The 25,055-nt window shown below is 35.1% G+C and overlaps 2 protein-coding genes across 3 annotated transcripts in view; one reads left to right on the plus strand and one right to left on the minus strand.

The window, feature by feature from the left end:
• The window catches only part of LOC135847062 (synaptogenesis protein syg-2-like), a 117,665-nt gene that overhangs the window by 32,315 nt on the left and 60,295 nt on the right, over positions 1-25,055 (minus strand). For both annotated transcript variants that reach the window (XM_065366457.1, XM_065366456.1), the window contains exon 4: positions 14,175-14,383. In XM_065366457.1, the coding sequence (XP_065222529.1) occupies positions 14,175-14,383 (209 nt within the window). The remainder of the gene's footprint in view (positions 1-14,174; positions 14,384-25,055) is intronic.
• LOC135848997 (probable E3 ubiquitin-protein ligase MARCHF10) lies at positions 19,426-20,779 on the plus strand. The gene is made up of 2 exons (XM_065369123.1): positions 19,426-19,680; positions 20,206-20,779. Exons 1-2 carry the CDS (start codon positions 19,593-19,595, stop codon positions 20,634-20,636), a joined length of 519 nt encoding a protein of 172 aa, XP_065225195.1. The 5' UTR covers positions 19,426-19,592; the 3' UTR covers positions 20,637-20,779.

Here is a 25,055-nt window from a genome sequence, read left to right on the forward strand (position 1 = left end):
AAAACAAGGGGTAGAGGCTCACACGATTTAAATCAGTGGGTGTGTGCCCAACCCAAGTTTGAAACCAGCGGTAGTGACAGACACCATTCAAATCAGTGGATGTGCAAACCCAAGTAAAAAACCAGTGGTATTAACTCACACCATTTAAATCAGTGGGTGTGCACCCAACCCAAGTTTGAAACCACTGGTAGTGACAGACACTGTTCAAAACCAGTGTTCGTGAGGGACACTGTTTAAAACACTGTTTAAAACCAGCATTTGTGACAGACACTGTTTAAAACCAGTGTTTGTGACAGACATCGTTTTAATCCAGTGTTTGTGATGACAGACACTGTTTAAAGCCAGTGGTAGTGACAGAAACAATTTAAATCAGTGTGTGTTTTCAAACCCCAGTAAAAACCAGGGGTAGTGACAGACACCATTTAAATCAGTGGATGTGTGCCCAACCAATGTTTGAAACCAGCGGTAGTGATAGACGTCATTTAAATCTGTGGGTGTGCGCCCAACCCAAGTTTGAAACCATTGGTAGTGACAGACACTATTTACAACCAGTGCTTGTGACCGATACTGTTTAAAAGCCGTGTTTGCGATTAAAACCAGTGTTTGTGACGAATACTGTTTAAAACCAGCATTTGTGACAGACACTGTTTGAAACCAGTGTTTGTGACAGACACTGTTTGAAACCAGTGTTTGTGACAGACACTGTTTAAAACCAGTGTTAGAGACATGACGCACTGTTTATAAAACCAGTGTTTGTGACAGACACTGTTTAAAACCAGTGGTAGTGACAGACACCATTTAAATCAGTGGATGTGTGCCCAACCCAAGTTTGAAACCAGTGGTAGTGACTCACACCATTTAAATCAGTGGGTGTGTGTTCAAACCCAAGTTTGAAACTAGCGGTGAGAGACACCATTTAAATCAGTCTGTGTGTTCAAACACAAGTAAAAAACCAGTGGTAGTGACTCACACCATTCAAATCAGTGGGTGTGTTCAAACACAAGTAAAAATCCAGTGGTAGATGACAGACACCATTTGAATCACTGGGTGTGTTCAAATACAAGTAAAAAACCAGTGGTAGTGACAGACACTATTTAAATCACTGGGTGTGTTCAAACACGAGTACAAAACCAGTGGAAGTGACAGACACCATTCAAATCAGTGGGCAAGCAAACACAAGGAAAAAACCAGTGGTAGTGATAGGCACCATTTAAATCTGTGGATGTGTGCCCAACCCCAGTTTGAAACCAGTGGTAGTGACAGACACCATTCAAATCAGTGGGTGAGCAAACACAAGGAAAAAACTAGTGGTAGTGATAGACACCATTTAAATCTGTGGGTGTCTGTCCAGCCCAAGTTTGAAACCACAAACCAGTGGTATTGACAGACACTGTTTTAAACCAGTGTTTGTGACAGACACTTGTTTAAAACTAGTGTTCGTGAGAGACACCGTTTAAAACCAGTGGTTGGAACAGGCACTGTTTGAAACCAGTGTTTGTGACAGATACTGTTTAAAAGCAGTGTTTGTGACAGACACTGTTTAAAACCAGTGTTTGTGATGACAGGCACTGTTTAAAACCAGTGGTGGTGACAGAAACAATTTAAATCAGTGTGTGTTTTCAAACCCAAGTAAAAACCAGCGATAGTGACAGACATCTTTTAAATCAGTGGGTGTGTGTTCAAACCCAAGTTTGAAACTAGTGGTGAGAGACGTCATTTAAATCAGTCCATGTGTTCAAACACGAGTAAAAAACCAGTGGTAGTGACTTACACCATTTAATTCAGTGGATGTGTGCCCAAAACCCAAGTTTGAAACCAGTGGTAGTGACAGACACATTCAAATCAGTGGGTGTGCAAACCCTAGGAAAAAACCAGTGGTAGTGATTGACATCATTTAAATCTGTGAGTGTGTGCCCAACCCAAAATTACGAAATTATGATTTTCAGATTTCGCATCAGCTCCAAATCACAACATTGAAATTAATTTCAGAGTGTACTGGATGCGCTCCAAATCATGAAATTGAAAATCACCTAGGTAAGTTCTCCAATATGCCCAAAATTCCAAAAAAAAGAAGAAAAAATAAGAATCTGTGTGACTTGTGATTTGTTTTATTTTCATGGTCATTAATTTCGAATTTCTTCCTAATTTTTTGATGCAAATTTCCCGAGCTTTACAATAATTTTTGTAATTTTAAAAACACACTTAGTAAAATTTCCATTAGGTAGTTACTGATGAGTGATGACTCGTTGATAATAGGGCACTCATGAAAAAATAATGATAAATTTTGCAAAAAATCTTGAAATTTCATGCTGTAGCACCTCAAAAATCTGAAAAAAAATGAGAAAACAAAAAAAATTTCATAATTTTTTTCATTTCGTTAAAATCTCAAGTTTACTGCATGAAATTTCAAGATTTTTTAAAATTTCATCGGTCATATTTTTTTTATTCTCTACAAAAAAAGGACTCTTGTAAAATTGTTGTAAATGTCATAGTTTTCGACTCATAAAAAATTCGCTCTCGCAACAAAATGGCGGAATAGCATACAACCTCTTCGGGCCATCTGGACCAGAAACGGTTTGTCTGGGTATAAAATCACAGTCATCCTGATACATATAAGTGGCATTTTTGACGATATCTATTTAAAATTCAAATTTTATTGCGAACGATTCAATTTTGCGGACCATTTTTAATGGATCTATTTATGGATTTTGAAACATTTTTTCAATATCTAACTGGTTGTGAATTTTTAAATGATTTTTTTTTCATTATTCCAGTACAATTTTCTGACTTGGGAGAACCTTTCAAATAATTTCGAAATCTTATCCAGTCTCTGATGTAATTTTTCTTGAAATTAAGCTACGATTTATTTCTGATGAAAATAACTCATTCTAGTCAAGATGAAAAACGAGCTGAGTTTGGTAGGTAGAAAAATTCACGTTCCAAGAATTTGGCTGTATTTATCCCAATGTACGCGGTAGTATATTTCATTTGAAGTCATTCCGCGCAATCCCATCGAATCCATCTCATGCGGTATAAGGATTTGGTCGATTGGTCGTTCTCGTATAGCAGAATTTTCGCATTTCGCACGAATTCAAGGCATATACACGATGGCTTTTGCGGAATGTGCGTGCAAGTGCGTAAATGTCGATAGTGACATGTGCTCGTACGTGCGATAATGAAGTCTCCGCAATACCATATGTATCTAGCCTTCCTTTTACGAAGCTAATACCCGCTCAAGGTGCTATATATATCTGGGCGAAGGTATATATTTATAGTACCTAGGTATATTAAAAAAATAAAAATAAAAAAAAGAATAAAACTTGTCGCTCGTATTTGCGTAAGATGAATTCAAATAATACGTATAGAAAACCCGTTCTTGGGCGAATAAAAAACGGGGGAAAAAAGTATCGTACGCGCAGAGTGAAAAAAGTAGGAAAAACAGCGAAGGCAACAAATCACTCGAAGCGACGCGGAATAAACTAGCGAAAATCTTGCTGCGGGAAATTTTTCTTTTCTTAATAGAGTTTAGCGAGTATACTAGTAGTATATGTATTTATTCGTATATTCGTCGCTGTTTTACCACCACACAGGCCACACAGAGAGTCCTAGTCGTAGTATGCACGTTTAATACTCGTACATTACATAGTACGTAATACACGCGAGTAAGACTAAGTATATTCGAGTCGAAATAAAGAAATACAAGCATAAAAATGAACAAGGAAGAAAAAGAATTCACGATGGTTGTACTCTCGTATAAGTATAAGACGCGACACGAGAAGAAAGTGATTCGCAGTTGAATTTAAACACTGCTAGGCCCCTCGGGCCTGCTATGACGCGACCGGGCCCCGCGTCTCTAGATTTATAGCGAGTAAAATGTTTTCCCCTGATGCAATCCGAGCCTCACATTCTCTCTGTTTGGTCGTATCAAATCGCACACTCGCGCAAAGGTTAAAGGCGTTTGTGTGACAGGTAGTATAATACCGAAGGACGCCGCTGGAGCTGGAACTGGAGCAGGCGACGACCCAGCAGACGAGAACCAGAGAAGGGAGGTGCACCTGTGTATTTTAACGGTGTGTTACGGGGTATAAATTACATTTCACCAATAATATATAAAGTCAGCTCGGATTTACGCCAGAGCCGGTGCTGCCAATGCTTCGATTTTTACTCGATGAGGATTGATGGGGAGGGGGTCGTGCAATGTGGCGAATTGGCGACGACCGAGGGTTGTGGAAAATTGATAACGAAAAAAATTGATACGAAATATGGCAGCACGTAGCCACGTACTACCTACTGGAATTACAAAATGTAATGTACCTACTACCTACCTATTGCAGAGCTGGTATAAATATGTAGGTACCTAATTGCTTATACGAGTTTATGTCTATGCCTATCCCTGTAGGCAGACAGGAGTCGAGTGGACTGTCGCTTCCGAGGGATGGCCACGTCTACTTACCCCTTTTTAAAATTTTTACACGTGTAATAGCCCTAGCTGAGGAAAGTTAGATAAATCAATCTGTATCGATAGGATATATTACACGTATCGTACAATTTTTCCACCAGTATGGTATATTTTTGAACAATTTTTACTAACTTGAAATGAAGGTGGGGGTGTTGTGCGAAATACGAGGTACTTGATTCTATTTTTTTTTCACGATATACGCGCCCATCGCCACCGATCAACTGGCGAAGTTTTTATTCAGACGATGTTTAATTAAAAAGGCGTATACGTAGGTACTTGTATGTATATATACTCGTAGACTACGTGTTGTCGAGTTAATAAAGCGAATTTTATTTTTAAACGAGATATAACGCACACTTTGGATGTTTGGCCGGTGGAATAGGTGGAATACTGAACGTTTTTACGAATTCGCTGAGTGTTGGAACGGTTGGAAGTTCGAAGTTGGTATTATGTAAGGTATATAATCCACTAAAGTGCTTCTTACTGTTGCTTTAGAATTTTGGCTTTTTTTTTCCTTTGTCATTATTAAGAATAGTTCTCGTTTCTTTATATTTTTCGATGAGGATTTTGCTATTGAATTAGTTGTCGAAGTGTTTCAAATTTCGGATGGTACCAGTTATAGTGACCCTTCTTTTACCAGTAACCAAAGTGACTTAGTCAAATAATCGAGATTTTTTGGCAGAAAAAATGCGCATAAATAGTGTTTGAGCACCATGAACGTCTCGACTCGAATGATTAATTTTTTTTTTTTACATTCGAGTGCAGAATTTATAGTGCAGCTGGCGTGGGTGAATATGAGCCACGAGACGAAAGCGGCCACCTCTGAATTTTTTTATTTTCTTCCTAAAAGCCTCTCACGATGTCACTGGGTGAACAAATGTTTCCAGAAATTCCCCCCTCCCACTCCAATTCACAAACGCAAACATCGCGTTGAGTACAACATTCCAATTTCCTCAGTCAAAAGAGGATGGGCTTGAAGAAAATTTTGAAAATGAGCGAAAAAAACTCAAATTTTTCAGATGGTTGATAATTTTTCACTCAGTACAACACGAAGTGGCAAAGATATTTGTAGCTTTCTAAATCGAGCATTACAAAATTTAGCATCGTTTTTCGACTTTCTGGAGTAATTTAGTGTAAGTATGGTACTTTTTTCTTCATCTACTGGCTTAAAAAAATTCAGATGGCAACACTGGTTTCAAATTTCCTAACGTTTCAAAGAAATGTTAAGAGGGTGCTCTACGTTTGTTTGTTTACTTCTTAGCATACCCGCGGGCAGAGATTAGACATTTTTCAAACGCATTTTTTCATTAGTTGGATAGAATGAAAGGGAATAATTATGAGTGAAAACGTTATTACTGTATTGAAACGATATAATAAAACTTTGAAACAAGCTAAACGATTAAAATATAATGAATTCAGACGATTCTCTATATTCGAGCATTCATTGTCAGTCATCAGACACTTGTCACAAGATTATTCTGAAACTACTGAACAGAATTTGATGAAATTTGAATATGTTGTGCAGAAATGAATTCCCGACAACTTGACGTTGCCCTTTTTTTGATTCATTTTGTTAAATCAAAGTTATAGCAATTTGAAATTTTCAAATGACAATATCTCCAAAAATACAAAGAAATTTGAAAAAAGGGCAACGTCAACCTCTCTGGACCATTTTTATGCACAATATATCCAAATTTCATCAAATTCTGTTCAGTAGTTTCAGAATTATGGTGTGATGACTGACAATGAATGCTTGAATATAGAGAATCGTCTGAATTCATTATATTTTAATCATTTAGCTTGTTTCAAAGTTTTATTATGTTGTTTCAATACAGTAATAACGTTTTCACTCATAATTATTCACTTTTATTCTCTCCAACTAATGAAAAAATGCGTTTGAAAAATGTCTAATCTCTGCCCGCGGGTATGCTAAAAAGTAAACAAACAAAAGGTAGAGCACCCTCTTAAAGCGTTTTTTTTCACAAGTTCTTTTATTTGGTTTTTGTAGTTTTTGGTGTTTTTTCAAATCAGAGCAATCGTTCTATGTATCTATAGTCTTACACTCCAACTATGGGTACAAGTGCCTCCTCCAGTGGGTATTTTTTCACTCGTCAGTTGGCAAAATTAGCCATTTGAGTCATTAAAATAAAAGAATTGAACAGTATTGTGTTTTCATATCTATTTCTGATAAAAAATGTTGATTTTGCTGGTTTAATCATTGAATTTTTCAACAAGATTTCACCTTCGTTTTGCTTGAATCTAAATTTAGCCATCAATTAAGAGGGTATCATGATAATTCAATCTTGCTCCCCTTGAATTCACTCTTCCCAAATTTGAAAATTTATAGTTGGGATTTTTAAGCTCCTACTTCGCTTGTATAAATCTCTAATTCGCAGTAAAATTGAGTATGGGAGCCCATGTTTTGCAAATATCTCAAATAAAACTTCAAATATCCTAAAAACAATTCAAAATTCAGCCCTAAGGATCTGTTTAGGAGCCCTCTATTCCTCTCCAATAGATCCCCCAGATTTCAGAAGAACACTCATAACAAACAAATTCATCTCAAATGCATCCACCAACCCTTCCCATCCACTCCAAAACTCAATTAACCCACCCAACCCCCAACATTTTGATCATATACTAGAAGGACCCATTTCTAATTTCATCACAATGTTGAATGATCTTCAAATCAATCCTAAAACTCTCATCCAAAAACCAATATTATACCCCCCTTGGCTTCTAAAACCTCCTCAAGTCAACCTACAGCTTATTAACTACCCAAAAAATAGCCACTCTCCATTAGTAATAAAACAGAACTATCTTGAACTCTTATCAGAATACAAAAAATTCAATCTTTGCTTTACAGATGGATCAAAAATACCAACACTTCACACAGGATATGCATACTCTATAAATGATAGAATTTCAAATTTTAAAATCCATAACTGTTCTTCAATCTACACTGCCGAACTCACAGCTATTTTCCACTGTCTCTGTGATATACTCACTTATGAATCAGAAAATAAGTCCTTCTTAATTCAAATTGATTCCCTCAGCTCACTAACTGCTATCCAAAATCTTTTTCCGGTCACCTTCTAATTCAAAATATTCATAAAACTCTATTTGACTTACAAAATTCAAACTTCCTCATACAGTTTATGTATGTACTTACCCAGCCACGTTGGAATCTCAGGAAATGAAATTGTAGATATTAATGCAAAATCTGCCACCATCCTCTCTCCCCTTATATTTATTACAGCTGACGACCTCAAATCTATCTTCACCCAAAGCACACTTAAGAAATGGCAAAACTTTTGGTCCCTCCAAACCACAAACAAGCTCTTCCAACATAAAAAATTAGTCCATCCTTGGAAAAACCTCTCCCACTTAAACAGATTTGAAGAAATCATTATAACCAGACTGAGAATTGGCCACACAAAAATCACACACAATCACCTCTATGAAAAGGCCCCAAAACCCACATGTCAGTTCTGCCTGTCAGAACTTATATCTGTCCAACACTTACTATTTCACTGTCCCTCCTTACATCAGCACAGACTGTCCCTACAAATAGATGAAAGATCCCTATTCATACCATACGACCCTTCCGAAATTAAAAAATTCTTAGACCTAATTAAAAAACTTGACCTTACCAACTCTATTTAAATCTCATACGACGGGTGTAATAATCAAGTAATTACAAACACCCCCCCCAAAAAAAAAACAATTCCAACTAGCAAAATTAATTTTTTCATCTTAAAAAAAAGTTTTTCTCTATACCTACTCACAATTTTTTGTATTTTCTCTACTTTTTTGCCAAAATTCGTCTACCATTTTGATTTTTACAATTTCTTTAAATTTCTCTCTTTTTATTAGAAGACTTTTAGATAGACAACAGGACCGTCGAGAGCCGATGCGGGCCCAGGGCAAATATCATGTGGGGCCCCATTTTTAAAGCAGAAGCTACATATATTGAGTTTTTTTAGAGCAGGGAGGGAGGAGGTAGTGTCGACTGAAGATTTGTTGACTGATACCTAAGGGAGAAAAATATCGATTTTTCCGATTGATACAATATTCATATGACTTATTGGTATGCGAGTTTTTATTTAATTTTTCGGATTTTTGGAGGTCTCAAATCTGAAATTTGTTCATCCTAAAACAAGAAACAAATTGGTGCAAGCCAAGCGAGAGCTTTTGAAAATTTTGATTTCGAGATGCCAAAAAACGAGATTTTTAATGCGAGGAGTTTATTTTTCGGTTTCTAAAATTTTAGCATTTGAATTTAGGAAGTTATTCTTGAAAAAAAAAAAATAATAGAACAACATAAAAACGATGCTTTGTATGCGAGGACGAAGAGTTTACTTTTCGGATTTTAAAATTTTAGAATTTGACTGATGTCGTTTTGAGAGAAGTTGATTTTGACAAAGAAAACAGAAAAGGCCCAAGCGAGGGCTAAAGCTCTTGGAAATTTGTATTTCAAGAGGCATAAAAACGATGTTTTTTTTGTGAGCAGTTTATTGTTTGGCTTTAAAACTCGATTTTTTTTTAGAAACTTCGATTTTCAAAAATTTGTGCTTTACTCGTATTTATTTTGGGAACGAAAAAATGATTTTTTTCTTGCATCACAGGCCATTATTTTTCCGGGCCCTCCAAAAATCGCGGATCCGGGACAAAATGCTCCTTTACTTTCCCCTCCTCTCGATAACCTTGCTGGACAATGTTTTGACATGCTACTTACTTATTTGTCTTATGATTTTTTCGTTTTTTCCCATTTTTGTAAAAGGTCCATTCCAATTCTTTTTCATTATTTTTGAATTTCTTCCTTTTTAATTATGTACCTTCCTATTTATTTATTTATTTATTTTTGACATTGAAGTGAATGTTTCCATTTTGACATATCAATAACATTTTGTAGTAGGTAAGTACTTATAAAATCATCACTTTCCCCCTAAAAATTAGTTTCTAATTTTTTTTGTAATTTTAAAATCATTTTTCAAAATAATCTATTTTACCTATAACGATTTTTTCTCGTTGCTCTTTTTTTGAGTAATTATACTTGTTGGGATTGTGTTTCGACTTTCTAATGGCTTTAAATTTTTATTTTAAAAATTCTCATTTTATATTTTGGACTTTTTTTAAAATTTCATTTTGGTACAACCCTGCTTAAATTGATCATTTTCGTAATCGAATGCCCGGAATCACGAAAATGAAAAAAAAGTGCATCTAAAAGTAAAATTAAAAGGTCAAAAATACTATTTTCACTATCCATTAAATAAATTCTTAATTCGATACTGCGTTGAATTTTCTGTCCATATACACATTTCCAACTTGCGAACTTAAGCACGTACGTCCGAAGAAGTACACGTCTGCGTCGCAGACATATAAGACAACCATGACGATGACCCGACTACCTCAGCATCACCCCATTCCATCTCTGCACGCAACCAATACTACACGCTATAGAATATCAAAGTCTCCTCATAGTCTCTCAAATTAATAAATTAACCAGGAGAGGATTTTCTCTCTCGCTTTCTACGTTTCGTGATTGTTTGCGAAAAGAAAGACGCGACGACGACGTGTTTAGAATTCTGCGTCGTCGATGATGTCGAATATTGTACGTACAGTATAGATGCGCGATGCTTTATTTCGAAAACCAATCGAAGGGTAGAAAGTTGTGCTATAAAAAAGAGATCGCTGGCGAGTATTTGTAACCGAAAATGCTCGTTAATTAATTAAATACGCGTTTAAAACAAGATTGCCCTTTTATAAACGGTTAGTGCGTTATATTAGGTAGGCAGAGGAACCATGTAGCACAGGCGAAATAGTCCGATAAAATGTGTGTTTGGCAGTATCGAGAGTACGAGTGTGTAAGGTGAGGCGAAGGGACGGATATATGCGGTCGAATTTATTTGGCGTGTACACCCTCCTCCTGCACTACCTGTCGTTTATGTTTTTGTGCGTGGAACCGCAAAACAAATTGGTAAAAATAGGTATATCAAAGCGTGTTTTGTTTCGTGAAACGATTCAACGATTGCTAGCTTTTTGCAGCAGGGGAAGGGTAAAGGTGTTTCTGTCTCTTTCTCGCGTTCACTCTGGTTGCCTTTTTCTGGTGTTAGTTTAAAGGCAACGATTGCGTAGTATTTCACGGCCCAAGTATTTAATTACGGTTTGTTTAGATTGGCGTTTTACGTCGTCGTCGTCGTCGTCGTAGTAGTAGTAGTAGTAGGTTGTGTGTAATGCGTAAGGGATTTTCTAACGGTACGGTGAGATAGATGGCAAAAAGGGCAATACCGAAGAGGCGACGATAGTGCTGGTGGTGCGTATACGAAAGTTGGTCGTAGTCGTCGTAGACGTGCCAAAAGTAGGTAGCCTACTTGTTGCGTTTGTTGGTTCGTTGTCGAAGCGTTCTTTTCATCGTATTTAGACTGTGTTCCATGGTCAAAGAAATTGCTTAAAAAGGGACTTTCGTCGGTGATTTTTTTTGGGTCTTTTAATTAACGCGATTGTGTCGCGTGATGACGGGCACGTGGCTTTTTTGATTAAATACAAAAGGATCGTGTCTATTTTATGAATTATTGGAGTAGATTTGGACAGCTTTAAGGTCAAATTATGACTTCTACGACTCATACGCGTGTGGTAGCCAACTTACGCCTCCTTTACAAGAGAAAAGTAGTTCAATTGATTACTGATTAAATTTATTTGGGGGTGGGGTTAAAAGGAGAAAATGGGAATCGAAAGAAGACTCCAAAATATTATCACTAACAAAAATTTGAGGTGCTGAAATTTACTTTTGGTTTTTTGCAATTTTTTTAAAATTCAAATTTGGCCCATTTCTTTTGAAAAAAAAATCAAAATTCTTGATGAAATTGTCATTAATGGCTGAAATTTGGTTTGTACCTTTTTTCGGCTTTTCCAAGTTGATTGGTGATGGTTTCAATCCGTTCAGAAGCCTACACTGGATTTTCGGAGTCTCATTTTCACTCTACTGACAATTTTTTTTTTGAAACTAGATAATCCGAAAATCAGGTTAAGGCTCCAGAACAGTTTTAAATCATCGTATTCAGAACGCACTTAATTTTATAATTCGAAAGCCATAAAGTTTTGAATCGTGGTGGTGGTCGTGTGAGATTTCAAGTTTCATACCTAATCGTTCGTGAATGTGTCAATTCATCATTTCGTTCCGAAAGAGTCACCTATACGAATCAATTCGTTCGCGAATGATTCATCAAAAATTGAATAATTCGTTCGTGAATGATTCACCAGAAATTGATTATTTCGTTCGTGAATGATTCACTAAAAATTAATCAATTCTGTGGTGAATGATTCACTAAAAATCAGTTAAATGAATCAATTCGTTCACGAACGACACTTATATGAATCAATTCGTTCGCGAATGATTCACCAGAAATTAATCACTTCGTTTGCGAATGACTCACCAAAAATTAGTGAATTGGTTCGTGAATGATTCACTAAAAATCAATTAAATGAATCAATTCGTTCACGAACGAATTACTTCCAAAAATTAATCGATTCGTTCGCGAATGATTCACCAGAAGTAATTTAATTTTTTCGTGAATGATTCACCAAAAATTGAATAATTCGTTCGTGAATGATTCACCAAAAATTGATTATTTCGTTCGTGAATGATTCACGAAAAATTAATCAATTCGTTGGTGAATGATTCACTAAAAATCAGTTAAATGAATCAATTCGTCCACAAACGACACTTATATGAATCAATTCGTTCGCGAATGATTCACCAAAAATTGATTAATTCGTTCGTGAATGATTCACCAGAAATTGATTATTTCGTTCGTGAATGATTCACTAAAAATCAGTTAAATGAATCAATTCGTCCACAAACGACACTTATATGAATCAATTCGTTCGCGAGTGATTCACCAAAAATTGATTAATTCGTTTGTGAATGATTCGCCAGAAATTGATTATTTCGTTCGTGAATGATTCACTAAAAATTAATCAATTCGTTGGCGAATGATTCACTAAAAATCAGTTGAATGAATCAATTCGTTCACGAACGAGTCACTTATATGAATCAATTCGTTCACAAACGAGTCACTTATATGAATCAATTCGTTCGCGAAAGATTCACCATCGCCAGAAATAATTCATTTCGTTCCTAAATGATTCGCTAAAAATCAATTTTAAATGAATCAATTCGTTCACAAACGAGCCACTTATATGAATCAATTCGTTCGCTGATGGTTCCGTAAAAATTGAATAATTAGTTCGTGAATGACTCACCAAAAATCAATCGGTTCGTTCGCGAATGATTCACCATCACTAGAAATAATTCAATTCGTTCGTAAATGATTCACTAAAAATCAATTAAATGAATCAATTTGTTCACCAACGAGTCACTTATATGAATCAGTTCGTTCGCGGATTGTCAGCTAAAAATTAATCAATTAGATCGTGAATGACTCACCAAAAATTAATCAATTCGTTCACGAATGATTCCTCAAAAAATCAATCAATTTGTTCAATTACCAATCGTTTGTGAATGATTCGAGTCGCTTAGCTTGTAAACGGGTCAATTCCTTATACAAAAGTTTCATAAAAAGTGAATCAATATGTTCGTAAAAGAATGAAAGGTTTACCAACACCAAATCAATCCATTCACGAATGATTTACTTGAAAGCTGCATCAATTCATGGTTAATATTATCTACCCAGTACTTAACGTATGAAATTGTAAAAAAAATATTTGACGAAATATCGGTCTTCTCACGTTAGCTGCGTGAGATTTTTTTCTTGAATGATTCTCCCTAATTTATTCTTTGACACCCAATCAAATTTAGATAATCGATGCTGGGAATTTTTTTATTAGTGATTTTTTTTCTCTAAAAACTATTCTTTGAGTATTCTTCATCTATGAGAATGAATTAATCGAGGTGTCGTGACGAGCCATTCAAGGGAAATTAATCATCTTTATTTTGTAATTTTGACGAATTTTCGAACTTTTATTATTCGGTTCGTTGAAATCGTACATTTTTTAGCCTGCAAAAAATAGTTTGCTATAAAGAGTATTCTATTTAGAAGAATGGTTCTTTGAACAAGCCACGTACTTCTTGATGACAAAGCAACGAGTAATTTTTTTCGTCGCGATTTAATTAAAAAATAAAAAGGATCGTTTTGAGCCAACGAACAAACCCTCGACGAGCTATTGAGATTCGCATCGATGAACCAGGCAACCAGGCCAACATTTCGTGTACCAGTTGCTTTTCGTGGTATAGGTTTAGGTACCTATAAGCTATTTAACATGCTATCTACGTATGTGGCATTTTTTTCTCTTTTATTCTCTGTGAAGTAGGCTTTAAACAGTTTATCGCTACTTCATACACACATGTATCTAGGAGAGGTAACTAGGTATCGGTTCATATTATGTGGGATGTGTGTGTCTGCGTAGGTGGTCGTGTACCGCTTGTACACACAACGACAATGTTATGTGTTATAACGAGCTCAACTCTTCGCTTTTTCTCTCATTCTACGGTCGTGTGATGTAATTCGAAACGAATTACAAGAGACACCGGGGGTCGGATCAGTCGGTTTCCACAAAATGGCGTGTTTATAACAAATAATATAAGCAAAAAAAAAAGCATATAGGTACCAATGTACCTATAGACAGAATACGAAGGTACCTACGAGAGAAGGAAAAGAGTGAAAAAAAATAGAAGGAAATGTTTTACGCGTACCTATGACCGTGAGATGAATTTGAAAATTCTTAGTCGGAGCGTTACGATAATCCACCCTGCACCGATATGTGCCTTCGTCACGCAATTGCACGTTATCCAACTGCAAACTGGCCGGACGTGATAGTGTTACGAAATACGCCCTAGGTCCCAAACTTCGTTCGTCTGACCAATGCAATTCCTTTCCCGTCGCTCGGCCTCGGGCATCGAAACTGTAACATATAAAAGTACAAACATTATACGCTAACGGTAGGTACATAAGTATAGGTACGAGTATCCTATACATAAAATTAAAGTAGTTGTACTAGTGGTGCAAATTTGTGGAATTCACCTCGCCAAAATGAAGAGGCGAGAAGCACGAGTGTGAAACTAAACCCCAAGTATCTCTACACCACGTTGGTTTTTTCGTGAGAGATTTCCATCTGCGAGTTGTACTTACTTTTACAAGTGTGCGACGACGTGTGAGTCTAGGTTTACGTGGATTAACCAGAGAAGGTGTACAATACGTACACGAGGGTAAAAAAGGGTCATGTTTCAAACTTTTGTACGAATCGAGCTAATTTCATGTCTGGAAATTTCGAGTCAGCGTTTAGGTGAAGGTACTAAGTTAGGGCACGTTGTATAGGTATAAACTGATTGGAAAAAAGTAACATGAGAAAAGTTGCAATAAAGTTCAAGGTTTTTCAATTTTTTGTTTATTTGTTTTTCGAAGATTTCTTTTCTTTTTTATTTGGCGAGGGAGGAAAAAAGACACGGGAAAAATATTGAGAAATTAAAAATCATCAGAAATGATTGTGAAAAACGATTGTGAAAAGAACACATCAAAAGATTCCTCACGTTAAAAAAAAAATCAAAATATTATCAACCTAAAATATGTACGCAGCCAAAATTTAATTCCCATTCTATTTGAAGAGCTCAATTCCAAAATGTGCTTTGTCCAAAAAAAAGAAAATACGTTTTTTGACGGAATTCTGTAGTTTAGATCGTCACTCACAAAGGGAGGATGTCAACGAGCCAAAAATTAGCCTGTAACGCCTCTATCCAGGGCATCGAAAACCTCTTCATTTTTTTTTTACAATTCCAAAAAGTGCTTAGTCCAATATTTTTATCAAAATCGTCGATCTGCAGCAAAAGGGGCACCTTTTATACGTATGTACGTACATGTATGCTTATGCACGATGAGAGAGTAGTTTTCGTCAATGTTTGGGCTTGTATGCAGTTCGAAAACTTGGAATAAAAATCCGTAGCCCTAGCCCTGTGGCAGTGATGATGGATTGCGGAACGGAAGGTAGGCAGTTCGATTGAGACCTCAGGCAAAAACTTTTTAAAATTTTTTTCATATTTTTTTACAATTTCGATTTTTTTGAAGTTGATTTTTGACAAAAGTTTTTTTCTTTTGAAATATATAATGAATTTTTGTGCAAAATTTGAATTATTCAAAATGATTTTTTTTCAAATTTTTTTAAATTGAGTACATATTTGAGAATAAATTTGAAGATACTGGGGATCAGTATGCGCGGGAATATGCCGCCGCACGTACCACTTGGCGTTAGATTTGATCATTTTTGGTTTGTACAAAAAATTAAAAATGTTTGTAGGTACTTTTCAAAAAAAAATTTGTATACTTTTTCCATAAATTTTTCGTTTGTTTTGTATCAGTCATTGTCATTCAGATAATGATTGATAATGATACATAATAATTTTTTGTTTAAAAAAAATTGACATTTTTTGTACTTTTCAAAAAAAAATAAATTGTATAATTTTTCCATAAATTTTTTGTTTGTTTTTTGTGAGTCATTGTCATTCAGATATGAAAATTTTTGTACTTTTCTAAAAAAAAAATATTATTTTGCCATAAATGTTTAAGTAAGTACTAAAATACAGACCAAAAACATTTTCCTTGAATTAAAAAATTTTTTGTTTTTGTCGGCAAAATGTCATGAAAAAATTTGTTTTATTCAACTATTCAACCAAACTACCACTCCAAAAAGTGCCAAGTCCAATAGGGTGCAGTAGTCCATTACCTAACAAAACATTGTACCAGTCCAAAACGTGCCAAGTACTGCATTTCAACGTGATAATTTTTGAAACTAATCTGTATGCAGTTCCAAAACGTGCTTAGTCCCATTTTTCGCGACTTCGTACACAGATTGAACAAAGAGGTGTCATTTTGAAAAAAAAAAATTGCAGGGAAAATATTCGGAATACTTTACACTACACTGTCTGATATTGAAAAATGACATTAAAACATCTTTGTGTGTGCACGAATTTTGTTTTTGATTTGCCAAAAATAAAAATCTGGGACAAAGCACATTTTGGACTTGAGCTCTTCATTTAATTTTCAATCCACAGATAGACTTTTGAGCAGTGAGAGCAGTGAGCCTGGATGGTTGAAGTTGCTGGAACAGTTAAACTGAATGAATGTTCATTGTCCAAGCATTAAACTTTGCTTAGATCTTTTTTGTGAAATTCTTCGACGATTGAAAAATCCAAAAATCGTCTGCAGGCTTCAGTTTGGCTTAAACACCCCCCCCCCCCACTACATATACGATTCGGGAAGTCTAAAACCAGATATAAGCCAAATTTCATCTTTGTATTCTTTAGCTCAGATTTATAAAATTTTTAAAAATCGCTATAGTTATCATAAATCGAAAGTTGAAATTCAGTGCTTTGGAATCGGTACCTACTTATTGGATATTCTTCCACTTTTTCTTACTCGAGCTAAAAAATTATCCTGCTGTCGAGACGCTTGACATAACTGCGTATATTTTTTTTAAAATTATTTTAGTTTCGAAAAAAATTTTTGATGGTCATAAAAAAAATTTTCTTAGACTGATTATTATAATTTTTTTTTGAAGAGAATATTAGTCAATTTTCAAGTTTAAGGGGTTCTCTGTAAGAATACTTTTGTTAGAAGAAACTTGTAAAAAATCTCTGGGCAGTGAAGGAGGAGAATTGGAAGCAACGTATTGGGGAGGAGCGGTGGTTATTCCAATTCATTTGTGAAATACTAATCTAAAAAATTCAAGCGTACTTCTTCAAATGATGAATTGATGAGCCTACTGGCTAAAGGCTACTCTGGTCTTGGGCAGACTGGGCCGCCTGAAAAATATGTTAATAAATTTGCATAACCAGTTCGCCGTAAATACGGATTCACCACCGAAGTCTGTTCCTTCAATTCAGCTCTTTTTTTTGCGGATTCGTTTCGATTCTAAGGTTAAACAACCTCTGTTTCCGTTTTGAACTTTAGTGGGTTGGAGGTGGAGGCTCTAGCGATTTTTCAATTTTTCCTCTCGGGCAGCCGAAAATGAACTTGGGAATTAATGGCTTTTGTAGGTGTTTATTGGACAGATGGACACCCTCTCGACTATTTTAGGTAGGTACTAATTGACTATGAAACTCCAGGAGGATGAGTTCAAAAGAGAATTTTTGACCAATTTGCGAATTCCAGAAAATCTCAAAAAACGCAAATTTTTAAAGAAGGTATAAAACGAGCCATTTCTTTTCCATGTTACCATTTAGTGTGTTAACACGCATTTTTGGCTTTTGACTTCTCGAGAAAATTAATTCCGTGCAGGCTCAAAAAGAGTCGGAGGATTGTATATACTCGTTTAACGATATCTTGGAGAAGAAAACGCTCGATACTTTCTTTAATGATTTTTTTTACTTTTTATAGAATTTACCAATTGGTCAAAAATTCACTTTTGAACTCACTCTCCAGGAACTTCGCAGAGGCCACTTAAAAAGGTTGATAGGATGCTCAATAAGCATGAACCAACGTTATAGCTTTTGAAGTTTATTTTTGGCCTTGCCAGAGTGATTTGAAATATTTCTGGAGAAAATTGAAAAATTGCTGGAGCCTCCAGAATGTCTCGTAAAACTAGTAGTTGTTCATGTTTGGGAGTTGAGTTGAAGAAATTATTCATTTTGGTTCATTTTACTCAAAAAATTTACATTTCGAGAAAAAGTTTCAAAATCACCCTTAAAATAGATTTTTTAACAATTTTCAAAACTTTTCCAAAAATCCAAAAATGAACTTCATGATTTGAAATTTCGGTTACTGCGGTTTCAGGGCATGATTTTTCGATTTAGTGAGTTGGAAATACATATATCAAGCCGAATTCAAAAGCAACGATAATCTCTCAAGTTTGACTCTCAAAATGTCATTTCCAGCTCAGCCCTAAAAATAACATTTGACAAAAACTATTCATGTGACCTATTGAATGTTTCAAAATTTTATGCAGAAATCAAAAATTACAATAACTTTTACGTTGGCTCGAATATTCTAATTTTTGGTTTTAAAAATGGAATTTTTTCCGAGCATTTCAGTGATGACGAAAGAAAACTAGAGACTTTTGTGTGGCTTATTGAAATGAATCAAAATTTGATTACCTTAAAAATTACGACGATTTTTACTTTGGTCCCAAATCATATATTTTTGACCTTAAAAATTGACAATCATTTTCGTAGGTAAATTTTTGCCATCACAATAAAACATACTCCTTTGACTTTTCAAAGTACGTAGATCAACGTTTTTTTTTAACGAATTTGAAAACGGATTTTTTTTAAAATGATCGTTTTATCAAAAGTGTTGCCTTTTTTCAGCAGAGTTGGATTATCTCAATTTAGGAAAAATTTTAAAAACGGAGCATTTTAGAAAAATAATTGTTGAGATGTAAAACGATTGTAAATTCAAGAATCTAAAACTTTGGTTTTAGGGTAAGTAATCATTTTTGTTATAAAACACTTTATTGAGCCTCCAGATCATCTCGACGTTTCGAGCATCCCATTTTGAATTTCAGAATTTTCACTTTGCAGTTTCTCGTAAAATATTTTGAAAATGAAGCTTAAAAAAAATTATATAATCAAATGTTTACAATAGGAAATTTCATTTTTTGGAGTTTCAGGGTTCCATAGTTTTTATTGGAAGACCTTTTGTTCATCCTCCAAAAAGGTTCAGAAATTAGAACGTTTCATTTTCAAGTTACCCCACAATCAAAATACGTTTTTGCTAAATTAAAAAAAAAGATCGAAAACGGATGAAAAATTGAAAAACGTTTATGAAATTGGGTTCTAGAATTTTTTTGTTGCCTAAAAACAATTTTTTTCCAAAATTTAATAACTCTCATTGATGGCTTGATGGATGCTTGATGGGCCCAATTTTCCAATTTCCATACATTTAAAACCACAAATTAGTGGCTGCCAATTCTCGAGATGAAATTTTGTCAACAACAAACGCACGCGATAATCCGCATTTCCAGCATTGTTCAACCATTCGCAATGATAAGCATTTCCATAAATCCGGAGAAGATCTCGCGTATCATAAAGGGGGGAAAAAATTTATATTTTTGTGTAAAAAATTTCGTCTTTGCACGTATCGTAAATTACGTATAGGTAGTGGAAGCAAGACAACATAAAAATATGGCCGGTACCGGTAGCAGTTGTACGTGTCGCATATGCCTATCTTCGCAGGACACCGAACATCTAATTAGACCGTGTAATTGCAGAGGTAGATATAAACTTAATTGATCTTGCTCTGTGGCGTAGATAATTCGCATTTTAGTTTATTCTACGAGTACGTATATGTAGTATACATACGTGTGTGGTGAATAGGTTTACCCAAGGTACCTACAATATAATATACTTCCTTGTAAACGTGTATAATCGTATTGTAGTACATATGTGGATAAATGCATACAATTTCTGGTAGCTAGATAGAGATGTGGTTAATGAAGGAAAGAGACGTAGACGAGGGTAGCTTTAAGGATAGTGAACGTCGTTTAGTTTACCTTAAAGCCGAATGATACCTACCTACGTTTGTATTTCGCAGTAGGTAGGCTACTACTTGGGGTAATTTGCATGTCGATTTTATGCTTTGTAAATGGATATGGAATAATAAAATTTGTCAGTTCGGAGAGTGTGATGAGGAGAGGGGAGGTAGCTCGGTGTTTTAAAAATTTGCTGTAGCGTGGTTAGAAAAACAAAAAGGTCTAACGAATTTTTTTGTACGTTTTTGACCGTCTCTTTGCCATAGGAACAATGGAATTCGTGCACGCATTCTGCCTGCAAAATTGGATAGCGGTGAGTTCGCGACTAAGTTGCGAAGTATGCCAATGTGGATATCGCGGCCGTAAAATGAGCAAATACGGCGTACTCTCCTCCATATATCCGTATTTACAAGCGCGATGGTACCAGCCAAAAATCAATCTTTCTTTGCTCTTCGTATTCCATCTAATCGAGCAGATATTCTTAGAAACGAGGGATTATTACACCAAGAAGGGCAAATACCGCAGCAGACGCGATACGTTAAAGTGTCGTTTATTCGCTTCGATCGTATTTCGCTGGCTGACCATGATGCTGAATCCGCGTCATTCGTTACTGGTGACGATGGTGTTGCGAGACTGGTCGACGTGGATGCAAACCCAAGTCATATTTGTATTGGATCGAAAAACTCCTCCGAAGTGAATAGACGAGCTGCGTGCGCGCTTTTATGTGCATATATTTTTTTGCTAGAACGCGACGATAAATTCACGTGCTCGTAAAATTGTATGACCGGATTGCGAATAAAATAAAAAAAATTCAAACCGTAACGCGGGCGAATGTAAAAATGCACTCGTGTTGAATTATTTCGTATGATGGATATTTTCATTGAATATGACTCGAGTGTGTAGACGTTTTATAGACTCTAAGGCGATTATTCGAACACAATTTTCTTTCTAAATTGACATTTGATTAGAAGTGAAAGTCTATAGAATAAAGAGAGAAGGTCACGGAATTTGTGAACCCAACAGTTCAATAAGAGGCAAGGCAAAAGCTATAATGTTGGCTAGCTTTCAAAAAATTAACGTTCATTTTTGCAACATGAGGAACAAATCAACCGCGTGGAAAGGTATCAATCTAATCTCGACTTTCAATGTTCTAAACTGAAACGAGTTGAAAGAAATGATTAAATTTTTCGAACTCTGTTTCATTCAATTCGATTCCTGAAGATTTTTCCATGTTTCTGAAGGTGAAATGTTGATTGCCCTTCACTTGGATTAATGATCTGCTAGGTAGAAGATAATTTCCAAAATTGAAAATAGTATTGCAATGTTTCCTGTTATATGAGGGTTTGCTATGTTGATTTCAACAAAAAATGTTTTCTGCAATGTTCACCTTTGGCTAATTTTTGCAAGTATTAATTTATGACAAAAAAAAAAGATTCTCAGAATTGTATCCAAAAATTTTGGGCCTAAAAAAAAGTACTGATACCTATTAGGCCTATCCCCAAATTCCAGGAAAATCAACTTGTGACCAGAAAAAGACGGTTCCCAAAATTTAATTTGCCAAATCGCATTTTTAGACAATTTTTCTAAAATTTTGGCTCTCTAGAAATACTCTTTGGATGTACAGACTCGAAATCACACCCAAAATCCAAAAAATTCGACTTGTGACTAGAATTCCTAAAATTGTATTAGCTGCCCAGTTGCATTTTTCGACCATTTTTGGACAATTTTTCAGAAATTTTGGGTCCAAAAATATCCCTATGATTCATATGACTTTCTGACGTACACTTTGATGTAGGTATAGAGATCCAAATTCAACTGTTTTAGACAAATTTTTTCATTTTTTCTTTTTTTTTTGTTTTTTGAATTTTTTAAACCACCTTTTGGACCCTCGTGGAACCTGCAGTTTTGCGTTTAGACAGCTACATATTTCATAGTTGACTACCCTAGGGTCCTCTTACTTGAAAAGAAGGGTAAAATATGTCACTGTAGTCTAACAAAATTGTATTGGAACAAGTACTAAACTCTAAGTATGAAGTTTTCAGTATTTTTTCAACAATTTTTTGTTGATAAGTATTTTAGAAATTTTGAAAATCATTTTTCAATGTTTTATTTTTTTGTTCTTTCAAAAAATGAATTGATTTTTTTTTCAATTCAAACAACTCTTGGAAAAATGAAAAGGTTGATATGGTGAAATATGCCTTAACTGCCTCAGCGGATATAAATAGATCTTTTATTATACATACTGGAAGTGTAGGTAACATGATGGCAAGCCATGTACCATCGTGGTGCTTGCTGTAAGAAAGGATATTCACTTAGCATCGATATCTCGAGCTCGTCGGTATTTTGTCAACTATGAGAATAATTACACAGATGTATGGGCAGGAGAGGTCCCCCTCTTCCCTGATTGGCCCATTTATTCCGTGGTAGATTTGTGCTTTTAACGTGATATTTATTATCTAATGTTTTAATTACCTATCACGGTACATTTGGGCATTTTAATTGATCTTCCGCAGCATCGATAATGCTTCTCGTTGATGAGGAGCTACATGTAATACATTTCTGTCGTTGTGTTTATTATTAGAGACAGGGGTGCTAACCTTAAACGATTACAGTTTCACTCCAATTTTTTCTTGAAATTTTTTGGTTTTCGGTTCAGTTTTGGTTTTGAAATTCAAAATTTTGGTTTTCGGTTTTGGTTTTGATCTTATTTACAAAAATGTTGGTTTCAGTTTCGGTTTTTTTTTCGGTTTTACATACATTTTTTTAAAAAATATCTTCAATTCAAAATTTCTCAATCTCAGGAAACAAAGTAGGTATAGTAATTTCATAATAATTCTAAAAAAGTAGGTAGGTATATATTTTTCAAGAACAATAATTATATATAATTTTTTTGATACATGAATTCGTAATCAAAAGTCGAAAAAGTGAAAAAATCACAAAAAATGAATGGCAAAAAAATGTACCTTAATAAAAAAAAACTGAAAAAACCCATCCCAAAAACCAAAATAAATTATATCGGTTTAGATTTCGGTTTCACTCACACTGCTTTCATTATGCTCTGTTGTGGTTTTTTACGGTTTTTAAAAAACCTATGAATTTCGGTTTTTGTTTTCAGTTAGGGTTTGAAAATGGCTAAAATTATGGATCTTGATTGGGTTTCAGTTACAGTTTTCAGTTTTTTGCGGTTATGGTTAGCACCCCTGATTAGGGACACCCGCGAAAGAGACAGGAAATATGGACAGTAAGGGTAAGTGATGAATAACATCACCACTATTAAATTAATCTAAACTCCATCTGATTGATGTAAATATTCATGGATATTGAGCATAAGCCCTTTATTCACAAATATTATTTAAATAGGGACCAAAATATTGATAGTATCTGAATACCTACATCGGATGATTATTACAGGTATCTTAAGTCATTAACGCGAGTCGTATAATATTGGCATGAGCCTTTATTTATTGTACAGAATGATCTAGGTTATTTTATATCATTAGCCCCCTCTTAATGTGTACTTTCATGTTGAATCTAATTATAATATAGTGGTGTCTTGATAACTCAAACTCCGTTAACTCAAAAACTCTGGTAACTCGAAGCAAAGTCTGTTTCCCTTCAACTCCTCATAAGACTCAATGTAAAATTCACTTCTTTACCTTGAAATAAAAAGTCCAAAACCTCCGATAACTTGAAGTAAAATTTTTGAAAAATAGAGAAAAAACAATCTGTAAGTCGAACGTTGCTAAAATGTTGCCTCTATAACTCGAATTTCTGGTTGAAAAAACTTGTAAATTCAAATCTCATTGATGCAAATCTCTTTTACAAACACATCGGAGTTACTTTATAAGTAGGTAGGTACATTTATGTCCATAAACATGTACATTTCACTCAAATACATACTTAGGTATAATATGTTTTCCACTTCATTCCATAGTAAAAAAAACATTCATCTAATTCAAACTTTGCCAACTCGAAATATACCAAAAACGAACCTCTATAACTAGAAATCCGATAACTCGAAAACTCTGATAGCTCGAAGTCAACTCATTTTCCCTTCAGCTTCGAGTTATCAAGACTCCACTGTAAATCATATTGACACGATTGAAGGTATTGGTTGACTTATAGTGTGATTTGACATTTTGTGCATAGAGTTAATTCGAATGATTTCCCAGCTCTCTGACTAATATAAACTAGGTACCCATTCTGGCAATTTCTCTATTCCTAATCAAGCGAAAGTTAACTCTACCTAGGTCCTGAAAAAAAAATTGAAAAAGAAATGTAAAACATTGTAGAATGTAATTTCTTTTTTCAGGAGAATTCGTTTTTTGGGTTCTTTGAGGAAAAATTAGAAACCTAAATGAGTATTAATCAATGAATATTTTATTTCATTGACTTTTTAATTTCTGAAATTCTGAGAGGTTTCCTTGTACTCTTGCTAGATTAGGTTCCTTATTATAGGGACAAAGCCATTTCATTTGCAATTATGATCAATTTTAATGTCGGTTAAATCTGATTCTCATACCTATGTGCATACAAAATCATCAAATATATAAAATGAATTTAGGTATTTGCACTTCAGGCTCTTCTGAGGGATGTTCAGTACTTGAGGATCATGGCAATAACCTGGTATGATGATTGACCAATCTATGTCAGAAGAAGAAGAAGTTGAAAGAAAATCACTCAAAATTTTTTCATTTTCAAAATGGTGTACCGGTAGGTCGTGCGCCCGCAGCTACCACCATAAGTGGAAGTTGTGAGCCCATATACGTAGCATCGCGCAGCTCCATTAGCGGCGCGATCTAGCGGTGTAGTTCGAAGAAGCTTCACCGATCGGATGCTGTGAAAGCAGCATCAGTATGTTTTTCGTTAGCTTTGCTACACAACGTTGAGACTGAATACCTGCTTGCAGATGAGTAAGCTCAACTTAGGGACTTGTTTTTATTCTGTAGTAATCGTGTCTTTACTCATTCACTTGTATATTTCGTGTAGTCGTTTTAATGTTGTAATAGAGCAGCGTAACTTAGTGAAGCTGTCTCTGACTAGCGAAATAAAGTGTCTTAAAGTACCTAAGGTATCAACTTATTTGTGTCGCGTTCGTTCTACGATCTCAGCAGCT

The sequence above is a fragment of the Planococcus citri genome, chromosome 5 (genome assembly GCF_950023065.1).
Source record: "Planococcus citri chromosome 5, ihPlaCitr1.1, whole genome shotgun sequence".
In the NCBI taxonomy this organism is placed as follows: Eukaryota; Metazoa; Arthropoda; class Insecta; order Hemiptera; family Pseudococcidae; genus Planococcus; species Planococcus citri.

Bases quoted from the DNA above. Each gene is read 5' to 3' on its own strand.
- LOC135848997 (XM_065369123.1), top strand. From the start codon at position 19,593: ATGGCCGGTACCGGTAGCAGTTGTACGTGTCGCATATGCCTATCTTCG. The intron at 19,681-20,205 runs GTAGATATAAAC...TCTTTGCCATAG, and splicing joins TAGACCGTGTAATTGCAGAG to GAACAATGGAATTCGTGCAC.